The sequence below is a fragment of the Cannabis sativa genome, chromosome 4 (assembly GCF_029168945.1).
Source record: "Cannabis sativa cultivar Pink pepper isolate KNU-18-1 chromosome 4, ASM2916894v1, whole genome shotgun sequence".
Taxonomy (NCBI): Eukaryota; Viridiplantae; Streptophyta; class Magnoliopsida; order Rosales; family Cannabaceae; genus Cannabis; species Cannabis sativa.
Window position 1 is genome coordinate 46,188,194 of NC_083604.1, and position 15,672 is coordinate 46,203,865.

Genomic DNA, 15,672 nt, shown 5'->3' on the forward strand with positions numbered 1-15,672 from the left:
ATCTATCATTCACTACAAGAATAGGATAGCAATTAGGCATTAACGATCTTGGTAAACAACAACAGGATTCTCCTCCCTATCATCTCATCTTGCTTAAACTCTAACTGTGTTATAAGTATTCTGAATTTCTTTAATTCTTTTAAATCAAAATTCTTTTCAATTTGCCAAATAGAATTATAGGTATAGTTTAGTAGTAGTTAATCCAATTCCCTGTGGTTCGACCTCACCTGTGTAAGTTTACTACTTGATTGCGTATACTTGCGTAGTGTTTCTAAATTTCGTAACACCTACTCTGTGTAAATCATCTATATAGATGATCTTTGATTATTTACATTATAACGATGGTTAAATGTGATAGCGTATCTATATGGTGGAACATATAGAGCGTTCTATATGACTGAGAGTGCAATTCTAAGTTCCAAGAGTGGATGCAACAAGGAATTAATAAGCTAGTGAATTTACTTGGTAAATTCTTGATCAGCTTATTGGAAGCTCAGAAATATAGGCCCATCGGCCCCATTCTAGTTGAGACCATCCTGCTTGTAAGACTCAGTTAATTGATTTTTGATCAATCAATGATAATTCTAAAATTAGACTATGTCTAGTTTGTGAATTTTCACTAAGCACGGGCGAAATTGTAAAGGAAAGAGATTCTAGGTTTGTTTATTAATTAAGAGACTCTATATGTCTAATTAATAATTATATTAAATGACAATATTATTTAATAATCTATTTTAGTTATTAAATAATTAGTTTTGGCATTTAAATGGTTAGAATTAGAAAATTGGCGTTTTTGAGAAAATAGAAATGAAAATTGTTAAAACTGCAAAATTCCAAGTGGGGCCCATTAACACCATGGCCGGCCACTAGAAGAGGGTTTTTCCAATTAATATTTTCATTACTTTAATGCCAAATAATTACTAACCTAAACCTAGTGGTTGCCTATAAATAGAAAATGATGGCTCACACCAGAATAAGAATTATTCAGTAATTCAAGAGATTGCCTTTCAGAAAATTGAGCCACTCACTTTCTCTCTATAGCCGACCCCTCTCTCTCTCTCTTTTCATCTTCCAATGGAAATACCCTAAGTGATAGAGTAGTGCCCACACACAGCAAGTGGTACCTCAATCATAGTCTGGAAGATCGTGAAGAATCCAACTTGAAGAGAAGGACATTCGGACTCAGATCTTGGTGATACTCTGCGACAGAAAGGATACAAGGGTTAGAGATCTGAGTGGAAGGAGACATATTATTTCGCTGCAACCAATCTAAGGTTTCCTAAAATTTATATGTGTTTATTATCGTTTTAGAAAGTTCATATTTAGGATGTTTAACAACATACTTGTGAGTAGATCTAAGATTCTGGTAAAATAAATTCCAACAATATTTTTGTAAAACAAAAAATAGCAATCCCATATTTGTAAAACAAAAATAAGTTTTGCCGAAAAATTTGCCGGCACCAGAAAAGTCACCGGCATTGGAAAAGTTACCGAAAAATCACTTTCGCTGGAAAAGTCGCCAGAAAAGTCGTCAGAAAGTCAACGGAAAAGTCAACACCACCGGAAAAGTCAACGAAAAAGTCAACGCCGCTGAAAAAGTCACTAGAAAAGTCATCAAAGTAAATGTCTCATATATAACTAAAAATATAACCGGTTATATGAATAAAAACTAATAACTCAAACCGGTTATAATTGAAATATAACCTGTTCTATAACATAATAAATAAATATAGATAACATAAAATCACTCAAACCAGTTTAATTAAAATAAAATCGGTTCTATAACAGTGTTATAATGAATAAAAATAAATAACACGAAAGAACTCAAACTAGTTATAACTAAAATAGAACCGGTTATATAACATAATGAATACAAACAAGTAACACGCAATAACTCAAGCCGATTACAATTAAAAACAAAGAAGAAATCAATTCTTAAAACACTGAAATATAAATTAAAGACAAAACTAGATTTACAATAAAATACTTCATAACACATAATACCTCATAAAAACCGGTTATAATTTTTTTTAAAAGAAAAGTGGGGATCAAATGTCTCAGATATAATAAAAATAGAACCGGTTCTATAACATAATGAATAAAAATAAATAACACAATAATTCAAACCGGTTATAATTAAAATATAACCGGTTTTTTTATAGTATATTTTTAGTTATTGTGTGTTATTATTTGTGTTATTTATTTTGTTACGGAGCTGGTTCTTTTCATATTTATGCTTCAGTATTTTTTTCAAATTGATCCTCACCTTTTAAAAAAAATTATAATCAGTTTTATGAGGTATTATGTGTTACAATGTAGAACTAGTTTTGTTTTTAATTTATGTTTTATTGTTTTAGGAACTGATTTCCCCTTTATTTTTTAATTGTAATAGGTTTAAATTTTTGTGTGTTACTTGTTTGTATTCATTGTGTTATATAACCGGTTCTATTTTAGTTATAATCGGTTTTGAGTTATTTCGTGTTATTGATTTTTATTCATTATAACACTGTTACAGAACCGATTCTATTTTAATTATAAGTGGTTTAAATTATTTTGTGTTATTTATTTTAATTCATTATGTTACAGAACCGGTTATATTTTAATTATAACCGGTTTGAGTTATTTTGTGTTATTTATTTTTATTCATTATGTTATAGAACCAGTTATATTTTTATTATATCCGAGACATTTGATCCCCACCTTTTTTTTAAAAAAATATTATAACCGGTTTTATGAGGTATTATGTGTTATGAAGTATTTTATTGTGAAACTAGTTTTGTCTTTAATTTATATTTCAGTGGTTTAGGAACTGTTTTCTTCTTTGTTTTTAATTGTAATCGGTTTGAATTATTGCATGTTACTTGTTTGTATTCATTATGTTATATAACCGGTTCTATTTTAGTTATAACCAATTTGAGTTCATTCGTGTTATTTATTTTTATTCATTATAACACTGTTGTAGAACCGGTTCTATTTTAATTATAAATGGTTTGAGTTATTTTATGTTATTTATATTTATTTATTATGTTACAGAATCGATTATATTTCAATTATAACCGGTTTGAGTTATTAGTTTTTATTCATATAACCGGTTATATTTTTAGTTATATATGAGATATTTACTTTGGTGACTTTTCTAGCGACGTTGAATTTTCCAGGGACGTTGAATTTTTCGTTGATTTTTCGGCCACAATGACTTTTTCGGCAACCGTGATTTTCCCGGCGACTTTTCTGGTGCCGATGACTTTCCGGCGACTTTCCGGTGCCGACGACTTTTCTGGCAAAACTTATTGTTGTTTAACAAATATGGAATTTCTACTTTTTTTTACAAAAATATGGCATAAAAAAAACCCATATAAATGTAAAAAAAAAAAAAACCGATAACCACTTAGCTTTATTTATTTATGCCATAATAAACTCTTAAAATTTTCCCTTAAGTAATTTTTACATTTCCTTAAGCCCAAGTCCATGAATTGAAGCCCAACAGTTGGGTTCTTGAATCCCATCGGCCATACGGGATTGAAGCCCAAATTCCAAAACCCAAAGAGAGTGAAGAATTTAGCTTAGGGTTTATCAGTTCTTCTCTTTCTCTCTCCTCCTCCACTCTCTCTCTTTCTCATTCTACTTTGTGAGAATGACGAAGTTCAGGAAACTAGGTCGGCCTACGGGCCATCGGATGTCCATGCTCAGGTATTTTGGTTTCCATTTCAATTTAAATTCTTGTGCAGCTCATTTATTTGCGCATTCTAATAATCTCTTCTTTTGCATTGTTTAGGACCATGGTTTCGCAGCTGGTTAAGCATGAGCGCATTGAAACCACTGTTGCCAAGGTAACCTTTTATTTAATTACCCTGCTTAATCTAATCTGGGGTTTCCTTGGGTTTTTAGATTTGTACAAGGTGATTTTATTTAAATACAGTCTCTTTTGAATTTGTTTTTCTTTCTGGGAAGAAGTGATCTCAGTTAAGTTGAACTGATCTTTTTATGCTTCTTTTGATGTCATTGAAATGTTGTAACACTTGAACTTGTTGATCATTTATTTACCCAGGAATTGAGTTTATTAAGGGTTGAATTCGGACTCATCTGTTTTCTATACCCATTTGCAGGCTAAAGAGGTTCGGCGTCTAGCTGATAATATGGTTCAACTTGGAAAGGAGGTGCGACATAGCTAACTATTCTAGGCTTTCAGCCACTAAATTTATAGTATGCTCAAATTCATTTATGCTTTTGAACTTAATATATACTTGCTTCCATGTTCCCTCCTGGTAAAAAGTAAATCATTGTAAAGTTATTGAACTTTGAGAGTTTTCTTAGTGAATCAGCCTTAGCAGAAAGATCCACTAATTTTATTGCAATTCTGCATTAGAACCTCACTTGATTTGCAAAAGTATTTTTGGTTTACAAATTAAAATTTGGTTGAGCAGATGTTCTGGATGTTGAAACTGAAGTGAGGGAGTGGAAGATGGATGTAGGTTCCTGGAAGTGTGGATGAGAAATGAGTTTTGAGGAGAAACTAGGATTGCAATAGTAAGTAGCTCTAGTAGTTGAATGGAGCAATGAACTTTCAAAGGGATGCAAATTCCTTTCTTTCCGAAGTACCATGTGTTTGCTTGAGTTTCTTACTGGCCTCTGGCTAAGTTATCATTGTTGTTACACCTTGCTCTTGTTTCCGTATAAAACGTAGTGGGATTTACAGATTATATTTATGGTATGTGTTTTTTTCACTAGATCAAATGTTGCATGTGTGTTCAGAAAAAAAAAATGCAAAAAAGGGGTTTTTTATGTTATTTTTATATTCATTTAAAGGTGAAAAGTGGTGGAATTAAGGGTTTCAATCTATGGAAGTAGTAAAATTTGGAAGAGGGGCGTGTCGTAGAATATACTGATACTGTCATCTAGGAAAACAAAGCACGAACAGTCAAAGAGGAAAAGAAATTCTAGTTTAGCATTGTTCCGCAGTCCAACTTTAAGGATGTGATTTCTGTGTGAATTTGAAAATGTGACAGTACGCTTTTTTGAGCATAGAGTTTTATTTTTTCATTGATGTCTATATTAACATGTATGTATTGAAGTTTCTAAATGTACATATATTTTTTTCATTTGGACCATGACAGGGCTCTCTATGTGCTGCTAGACGAGCTGCTGCTTTTGTGCGAGGAGATGATGTCATTCACAAGCTATTTACAGAACTGGCTTATCGATATAAGTAAATCTCAGACTCACACAGCAGTTGTATCCCACTTTATCATAATAACAATTATTACTTACACTGTAATTGTTATGCTACAGGGATAGAGCCGGTGGATACACAAGAATGCTTCGAACACGTATACGTGTTGGTGATGCTGCCCCAATGGCTTATATTGAGTAAGAGCATAGTTCCGCAAGTGTATATATGTGTATAATTGTATGTATATATATTTGTTCTCAATGGCTTACTTTTGTTCCGCAAGTGTAAGTGTGTATAACTGTCCACCTGGGCAGTTTAACTACTTGTGATCTTGTGAGAATTTCAATTTCTTATGCCTTTAACTATGTAGTGCACTCTCCTTTTGGAATGTAAACCTTACCAAAATGAATGTTCATATGACATCTTTTGAATTTCTATTTATCGATTGATGTGGCCATTTGTTAAGTTATGTTTTTGATTGATGCAAGAGAGAGGTTGGCTTGCCTTTTAATTATCATATTCATTTGCTTGTGTAGGTTTATCGATAGAGAGAATGAACTCAGACAATCTAAACCAGCAACACCACAACCACCCCAGAGAGCTCCCATGGATCCTTGGACAAGGTCCAAGCTTTGCAGACAGTATGCACCCCCCAAAGAAGAGAAAAGCTCTGGAAATGAGGATTGATATTTTTGCTTTGTTTTAGGAGTTCATTTGTCATAATTTCTTTACGTAGCACAGATTCAATTTCTTGGATCTACAGTGAAATTTTGCATACATGCATATTGTCATCCATTTCCTAATGTTTAATAAACATTGAAAAAATCACAGATAATTTGGATGTCGTTTTGTAGCTTTGTGGTTGAAAAGGAAAACATGTAAAGGTTCAACAGTGCTAAAGTAACACTTTTCATTCCTAGATTAAACCAATTCCTCATTTATCAATAGAAGCAATTGTAAAAAACATGATACCAAATAGAAGGGAACTTGAGGCTGTTCTCTACCAACCTAAATATGGTCCACTGCAGGGACTGTCAAATCCTGTTGAGATTATATGTAACCATTGTATCACCCCAAAATGGAGATCAAGCATGCGTTGCTCAATCATGTGGTCCTTGCTGTGTGATTCTGGTTTTGGTGTTTCTTAGACAAATCTCCTCAACACAGTATTTGCTTTAAAGAGTATTATTGTGGACGCTGTCACTGTCCAAAATGCCCTCACATATTACTAGGTGTGTTGAGATGTATCACCTTTCATATTGGTCCTCACCAATAGACCAAACTTACCAACTCTCTCCATATTCTTACCTAAAATGTCATAACCTGTGGTACTTCTCTATGTTATAACTTCATACCCAATTGGACCCTTCATTTATTCGACAAATGGCTGTTTAACTCACTTATCTTAAGTGGTCCTAGAAATAGAAGCTATATTCTACTTTGTATTATACTTGGGTTGCTTCACTATGATTCATGACAGACATGGAAAGGTTACGCTGATACAAAACCCTCAAGTCAAAAGTATTGTCTTTCGGTTACTTTGCTTCGAATACAATACAAATACTAGTCTCTCAGTATATCATTCCCAATCTTGTATTTTTATTCATTACAGCTCAACTACGATACTTTAATATTATAAACCATAATTATTGTACGTGGATATGCACAAAATATACATATACATACACATGGAAACAAAGTATGGAAGATATGAAAATACAAACTTACTATTAAAAAAGTTGCATGAAAGATGGAGTAACGAGGTGATACTTGGCGATGGGTGCAAGGTTTCCATCAAAGCTATTTGTATGAGTCCCCCTTATCATCTGTTTTATATCACAACAAATAAGTCTGCAATGAAGTTATCTAATTGCCACGTGTCTTTTTTAGACTTATCCAACATTCTTTTTGTTGGGGATGCTTTGAAGTTTAAGCTTGGTAGGTCATGATTATATCTGTGATAATAAAGCTTTCTTAGGCTCTCTTAGCCTTTCTAATGAGATTACACCTTTTTGTTTGATAGGTATGTTCAACATAATTCCCCACCACCCTTTTGAGGTACTTTAATTTGATCACAAATAAATAAGCATTAAAAGTAGGAAATTGGTCAAATCATCTTGTAATATTGGATTGTGATATTAAAATGAAAGAAAGATTGTTACATTTTTTTTAGAGTGCTTATTACAGATTTTTATTTAACTTTTGCGCTTAAAATTATATCCAAATATTTTTTTTTTGAATTTTTTTTCATAGTGATATTTACTATAATTACAATATTTCAATAAATTTTTGAAATTTTTGAAATAATTTATAATACCAAAAACATAATTTCTAATATTTTAGTTTAAATAACTTCAAACCTATTTTCAATATTTAAATTTTTTTAAAAATTTGTACGAATAATGTTATGACTATAACGAACATTGCCGTGAGAAAAAATTTAAAAATAAATATTTCAGCATGTATTTTTAGGCACAAAAATTGACTAAGAAATAATAATAAAAGGTTGATTGTAGCAATTTTTTTTTTTCCGGTAAGATAGTTACATTTTTGTAACTCGTGTTTTTGTAATTACTTCTCTTTGAGGAGAGGAGCCACTCTTGATTATATTGTTGTTAGAGCATTGCTATTGGCTATCAGTGGTTCTAGCAATTCTAGACATATTGTCTTGTGATTGACTAGCGATACTCTCTAAAATTTATTACATTAAATTATATGAGACCCAATATTTAATTTGACTAATAGCGATAATAATATATAAGAGAGGGAATAGGTTTTAATGGTTACATTTTTATTGTAACCATCATGGTTACATTTTTTTAAGCCATTGGATTACTATTAAATGGTTGTGATTAATTTGGAAATTAAATAAAAATAAATAATAAATAACTTGTAATTTGAAAGTAACCTAATTATTTATTTCCTTATAAACTTTAATTAAGATTAATTATATTTTAAAATTAAATTAATTATAATTATTAATTTATTACTATATAAGAAGGATCTTTTAGCAATTTATTTTTTTATACTTAAATTATTTAAAATTTTATAGCAAAACTGTTTATAATTTAAAATTATACACATATAATTTCATAATTTAAATTTTATTATACTTGTAATCTTAATTTTAAATTATTACACTTAATTATTTAATTTTTTTATTTAAATATTTAAAAAGTAAAAAATGAAATAAGTTGAAAGATTTTTTAGAAAAAAAATGGCTGCACTTGTTATCGATTGATTAGCTTGAGGCCTCATACTTAGTTCATATAATTGTAACAAAATAATTAAATATCATTTAAAAATAATTAATTATTTGAAAATTTATTATAAGAAGAGCATTTTAATTTGTGTCAAAAGAAGTTTAATTTTTGTAAAAAAAATAAATTTTATTGTAAGTATTATAATTAAATGGCTTAATTATTAAAATAATTCAAGTAAGGATTTAAATATAAATATTAATTGTTAAAAGAGATATTGTTGAATATTTAATTAATTATTTTAAGAAAATAGTTAATTATAATTAATTAATTCTAAAAAAGGAATGTCTACTATTTAATTAATTATTTTAAAAAAATAGTTAATTATAATTAATTAATTCTAAAAAAAGAAAGTCTACCTATTAGTAACCTGCTATTACAGGTCAAAGAAAAATGTAACTATATGGTTACAATAAAAATGTAACCATTGAATAGTCACCCTAATATCTATAAATATATATGTATACAGGATTACTTATTAATAAGGAGGAATAAAATGGAGAATAAAAACAAATGGAACAGAAACAATCGAGACTATTTTTTTTTACCATTTGTAGACATGTTTGGTAGTCATTTAGGTGTATTGAATCTCATAATATGCCTTTTCAAAATAAATAAATAAATAAATAAATAAATAAAAATAATCTCATAATATATATTACGAACTTTTCTTGTATTACCATATATAATGAGAATATTATGATTACAAACATAAGTAATTAAAAGACAGTAAAATACCACCGACATTCTGATTTACTCCATTTTTTTCTCCATATTATTCATGAACATAAATCATAGAGACATTTAGTCAAAATGACAAGAAAATTATACCAAATTTTGCCCCTAATGAACTGAACTTAATAATGGGCAACACCACTAGATACGCAGAACAAAATTAAGGGTATAATTGTGTTGATAACAAGTGTATGAATTATCATATTCATATTATGATTAAGGTTAAATTGGAGAAACATTAACTAAATATTGGATTGGATAAGCAGTCAGCTCGTTTTTGGAGAATTTTAAACAAGGGATGTGGAATAATCATTACATTTTTCTTTCTTGGTGATGGTATCGAGCTTGGAGATCCAGACAACTATTCAACTCTTAACCAACACCAAAAATAATTATTCGATTAACCAGTTTGTGTGGTGTTTTCATTAACCACTAATAAAGCAACTACCACAACTAATAGTCTAATTATTCTTTAAATATTTTTCATAATCTATTCTTTCTCTCAAAATAAGTTATTACAACAGTAACGCTGTCCAAGAAACACAATTCAAAACTGAAACCAATCACAAAACAAAAACTTAAACTTAATTGAAAATAGACAAAGAAAACTTAGCTTGATAATGAATGAATGATGGATTTTTATTGAATAGGAATAGTCAATAGTACACAATAGAATGAGCCCAAGATTATAACTTAACACAAAGTATTGCAATGAAATATCTCACAATGAGAGAAATCACTTCAAGAGTGATACTTCCTTTACATTCCTCCACACACACTCACTATGATCTTGGACTCTCCCTCTCTAAACTGAATCTAAATTATGAGCTTTTAGAGATTAGAGATCAGAATTCTGAGCTCAGAACTCATTTGAAAGAGTAGAGACACTCCTATTTATAGTTGTTGGTGGGGTCCCCTTTAAGTTGGTATTAAAGCCAACTCTTATAAATAACGGCCGCTTTCTTCAGATTCATCTGATGAGCATATAGATGGACCTACTGACTTGACAAGTTAAGTGAGTTTAATCCCGCAATTCCATCTGATTGGACTCACTTAATCTCCGATCCGAAAGAAATGAGTGAGGACATTAAATGCCCTGAATGCTCAACAAGGTTAGACAGTGCTTAAACTTGTCTCTAGTTACACTTTTAATGAAAATATCTACAGGGTTATATCAGTTTTCCATAAACAATTAACAAATAGATGGAGGACAACAAGATTAAAAACACCAAACAAGAATCAACACACACGACCTAAAATCAATCTAGTGGCAACATGATCTCAATTTCATTAATTAATCGAAAAGTTGGCTGTGATACCAATTGTAAAACCGATCTAATCGGATACTACTAATTGAAACAATGACAATCGCTTTAATCATGATGAAATTTCACATTTAATATTTCTTGAGACACATATTTTTAAATTAGATTCTTCGATGAGCAAGCCAAACTGGTTAATTTCATTGATCATGGTGTTGATAAACGTGTCACACAGCTAAACTCATATATTTATTGCTCGAAATATAGGTATGACAATTGACTCGTGGACTAAGGTTCTTTAACACCCCAACTACGTAAAAAAGTCTCATCTTATTTAATTCTTAAACATATTTTCTTTAGCTCAATTTTATTTTGATCCGGTTTCCTATTTCTCAATAAACAGTAAAGAATAAGTATATTATCTAAAATATTTTTTTTAAAAAAAATGATCAACGACAAAATAATAATTTTAATTAAAAGTTGTATTATCTTGTTGTGTACATCAGTTGATTTGGTCATGTTATAACTTATTTTATAGATATTGGGTTGTAAAATTTTTATCTGTAATTCGCCCAATAAAAAATTTGAAAAAATTTAACCTGCCTAATAATTTTGTCAGTTTAGTTGGATTAATGTATCCAAACTTTCTTCTTAAAAAAATCTATCCAAATTGATCGTCACTTTTTTTTACTTAATTATTATTGTTAGTTTTTAGTATTCAAATAATTAAATTTTAAAACATAAAATTGCATAATTTATATTTCAAGTTTAAAAATTCTATAATATTGACTTAGAAATTTAGACTAGAATTCTAAGCTACACTCGCTCTCTAGATTGGCGAGAATGAATAGGTAGCTAAGTAATTATAAGAGAGACACAATAAATTTATAGTAGTTTACTTCCTATATCGCGATAGTATTTGTTAATTCCATTTTTGGCATATTTAATTGACAAAAATATTTTATTATTTATTGTATTTTCGGCTGGTATGTGTTTAATATGGTTTCCTATTTTGTGTATTCAAACTTGGAAGGAAAGTTGTCTAGCTTTCCTATTTTTGGAAGAAATGTAAAAGTGGTCAGTTTGGTTACCCATTTCTTTTTTATCTAACCAGCTGTATAATCTGATCATTTGTTGAGTTTCCCATTTTCTAAGATCAAATTTCTTGAAGAGAAAACCGGAGCTAAACTTTCCTTTTTTATAAAAGGAAAGTTGTAGTTACTGGCCACGATTCTGTAGGTACAGAAACGGAAGTTTCTGGACTGATTGAAGAATTATTTTAGGAAAGTTTCTAGTGGGCTGAGATCTTGTTCAGACCGAATGTAAGCTGTCAATAAGATGTATATTCATTATAAATACATCTTATAGCAGCTAGGTTTGTTATCTCTTTCATTCACTTTCATATCTTAAGGAAAGAGTGTCTTTGATATGTAGAGAAGAGCTGTTCGACTCTTACTCTGTTTATTTATAGTTGGTACTGTCTTGAGTCTGTATTCAAGTCTACAACGAAGAAGAACATCAGTGCACCTTCGGGAGAAGGGTATTTACAAGCTTTCGGGAGATTGCTTTTGAAGTCTTGCATCGGGAGGATACAAGCACACCTTCGGGAGAAGGGTTTTTACAAGCTTTCGGGAGATTGCTTTTGAAGTCTTGCATCGGGATGATACAAGCACACAACCTTTGGGAGATGGTTGTATAGGCTTTCGGGAGATAGCCTTTAAGCCTTGAATCGGGAGGATTCAAGCACTCTTCAAGGTGATCGAAGGGAGTTCGAGCACTTGGAGTTTTATCAAGATTCGGTTAGTAGGTGGAATACATCAAGCTTGCGGCATACAATAAGAGGGAGTCTCTTTATGCATAAGTCAATTACTTTGTATTTTTGATACCGATCTAATGAATCTTATCTCTAGGCGTGGCCCCGTGGACTAGTAACAATCTGAAAGGATTGTTGAAACTACGTACAAAAATCTTGTGTGTTTTTACTTTTATGCACTGTGTGTTTTTCTGGGTTTCTCTGGAGTTACAGAGTTGTATTCTGTAACTACGGAAAAACTGTTTTCAGTACCAGTTTCATTATTCCGCATTTAATTAATCACTTAATTAAATAACTAAACTGGGAATATTAAAATACAGAATTTCAGTATTGAAGCTACGTCTACTTCAAGTTTTTATTTCTCACGAGATGGTAATATAGCAATAGACTAAGTGTCAGAAGATCCAAATTCTAGAGAGAAAGTGTAGAGAGAGAAGCTCTGACCTTGTGGGTAGTTTTTTGAATGTCGAAAATGAGTTAAGGTAGCTCTCCTTTTATAGGTGAAGGAGGCCCACAAAAATAAGAGAAAGATATAAATAAGAGGTTTCTGACCGTTGATGATTATCTAACGGTAAAAATTAGCTCTTGGTGGTGATGACTATTTTTTGGAGCCTGGAGGGTCCCATTGCGGGTAACGTGGAGGTTATTTTTGTAACTCCCTTGGGGTAAATTTTAATGATGATAGCTTCAAAATAACGTCTACAGTGGGAAACATGACTTGATAGAACATTGAATTTGCTTCGAAACACAAGTTCAATCGCGTCAATTGGAAAAAAATTTAGTGAGTTATGACTTAGTGAAGACAATTCATGACTGAGCGCCCATGTGACATATGAGAGACTTGAAACTCTTCATTTCCGGGTGAGCTGAAAATGATAAATGCAAAATTGTGAATTTGATTTCTCTGACTTTATTGATTATTGTCATTGTGAAAAGCTAGACGGACGATCAAAACGACATTAGATTCGAATAAGCAGATTCCAACGCACCATGCCTTTTGTCAACCTGGGCCCTAGGTACATACTCCCGAGCTCCTAGGATTTTGTTTTTGATACTTCCAAGGCTTCTGAACTTGAGGACGAGGTCTCCTACCCTATTTTGACCATTTCAGATTCAATCGATGTATTGGATTTGACATTTGAGCAATTGAAGACAGCGTCCCAGATTGATTGTCAACCTGGGCGTCGGGCCCAGCCTTAGGTCAACCTGGGCGCTAGGCCCTATTTCTTGGGACTCGGGATTGTGATTTTCTCTCCGAGATTTCTTGAATCTTCGTGATTTCTAATTACGGAAAAAATGCTCGGAACATTTTGTTGGACTTGATCAGAAACAGCCCAAGTTGACAATATGTCAGCCTGGGTGCAAGGCCCAGCCCCAAGTGTCAACCTACGCACTGGGTCCCCCTTTTTGCCCTTTTGGAAATTTCGTTTCATCCCCAAAAATAGTTGAATCTCAACATTTTTTAAAAACAAAGAAGATGCTCTAAAGAATTCCTGAAAACTCTATTTAAAATGGCCCAAGTTGACAAAATGTCAACCTAGGCGTAGGGCCAGCCCCAAGTATTAATGTGGGTATTGGGCCCTGATATTTATACCCAAGAATTGTTGTTTTCCTCCGAAAAGACATATTTCCCCGCTTTTAATGAAGACGAAGAAGATGCAAAAGTAAGATCTACGATAGATACTTGGAAGGTGCCCAAATTAACAGATTGTTAACCTTGGCACTAGGAGCCTAGGACCCTAGGCCCCTGGACGCTCAAAAATTAACTTTCTTTGAATATGATTCTAATGCCTCAAATATGTCCGTGGTATGTCTAGCTGATGTGCCAATGCAAGTTTTGACCCTTTTGCACTAAGATAGTCTCAAAAACTAAAACCCCAGTTGAGGATGTCAACTTGGGCGCTGGGTGAAACCCTAGGTGCCCAGGTTGGATTTTGGGTTACAAGTTTGTGTAATTTCAGCTCTTGGGACTTGGATTAGATTGCTCCATGTCTTCATGGTACAAAATACTAAAAGATAGTGGGCTGGATTCAAGTTATTAAAGTCTGAAGTTTCATCCTAGAGATTTTAAAGTTAACTTGGGCGCAAGGCTACGGTCCCCTCTAAGGTCGACTGCTATGACTCGGGTCTACTCAACTCCGTGATGTCATCCTTCGTGTCACATGTCAAACATTGATGTCCACGTCACTAGGAAATATTTCTAGATTAATATATAGTTTAAATTAATTTTAAGAACTTTAACATAAGATAAATATTAATTCAAAAAAAATTAAAATATTAAACAAAATTCATCTAAACATTGAAAAAAGTAATAATATAGTGTAAACTTTAAATTTAATTTTAATATCCCAACACAATAAAAATTATTAGTTATAAAGTTTAAATTTTAAGTGAAACATTATAAGGTCTATATTTTAAATACAAAATAACTTAACTAATAATAAACATAATTTATGTAAAATATTATACATACTTTTTTTTTTTTTAAAAAAAAAAAAATATAGAAATCGATTTATTCGGATTAAGGCTTAGAATAATTTTCAATACATCTAATATATTTATTGCGCGGTTTATATATTGTGTGTTTTATCGATTTATTCGGTTTATTTGAACGGTTTAGTTAGATGGTCGGTTTGTATTTTTTTTAATAACCCTATTAAGATATCCAATACATCACTATATTACTACTCCATTAGAGATTCTATAATTTATTACAAATATTTTGTTTGTAAATTTCAACCTAATATGAGTATTAATAGAGTCAACCCTTACTGTTATATCAAATTAATCAAATTTGTTTATTACAAATATTGTGTTGTTTTAACTAATTAAAATGTTTGTTAATTTGAACCTAATATGAGTATTTATGTAGTCAACTCTTATTATTATATAATCAAAATTGTCAATGCTGTTAAATGGAACCTTTATTCCTACTATTCCATTTGGTACAGTTATCTACCTAATTATACATATTTGTACAAACTCTACCGAGTGTTTTATGTTGATCTCCATTCTTGGTGTATGCTTAAGAGTCAATATTACCCTAAAAAGACTTGAATGAAAGTTAAGTTTCTTCTTAAACCCAGAAAATTTCTGTTCAACACCACTTTAAAATGAAATTAGTTAATCATTAATCATTACTATATATAATATGAACCATAAACCTAATTATTTAAGTTTCTTCAAGTATAATTTCCTTATGATATCAAGGCTAAATCTGGAAGAGTTATGGCTGATGACTCATCTAATATATAAGTGTCAACTAATTCAACTTTCAACAAACAATTAGAAATAACAAATTAAAACAAATAAATAAATAGAAAATTGTGTATATGAAATGTAACAGTCAAGTAAACAACTATTGAACAAAAAACAAATATATATTAAGAGATTATTAAATAAGAAGGAAAAATAAAAAATAAAAAGTTGGTG

General features: G+C 31.0%; 1 protein-coding gene across 1 annotated transcript; it reads left to right on the plus strand.

The window, feature by feature from the left end:
* The first annotated feature begins 3,529 nt into the window (after window positions 1–3,529).
* On the plus strand, window positions 3,530–6,096 carry LOC115715185 (uncharacterized). The gene is made up of 6 exons (XM_030644015.2): window positions 3,530–3,690; window positions 3,776–3,830; window positions 4,107–4,157; window positions 5,115–5,206; window positions 5,290–5,367; window positions 5,707–6,096. The coding sequence occupies exons 1-6, from the start codon at window positions 3,635–3,637 to the stop codon at window positions 5,855–5,857; spliced, it is 483 nt and encodes a 160-aa protein (XP_030499875.1). The 5' UTR covers window positions 3,530–3,634; the 3' UTR covers window positions 5,858–6,096.
* The last annotated feature ends 9,576 nt before the right edge of the window (window positions 6,097–15,672 follow it).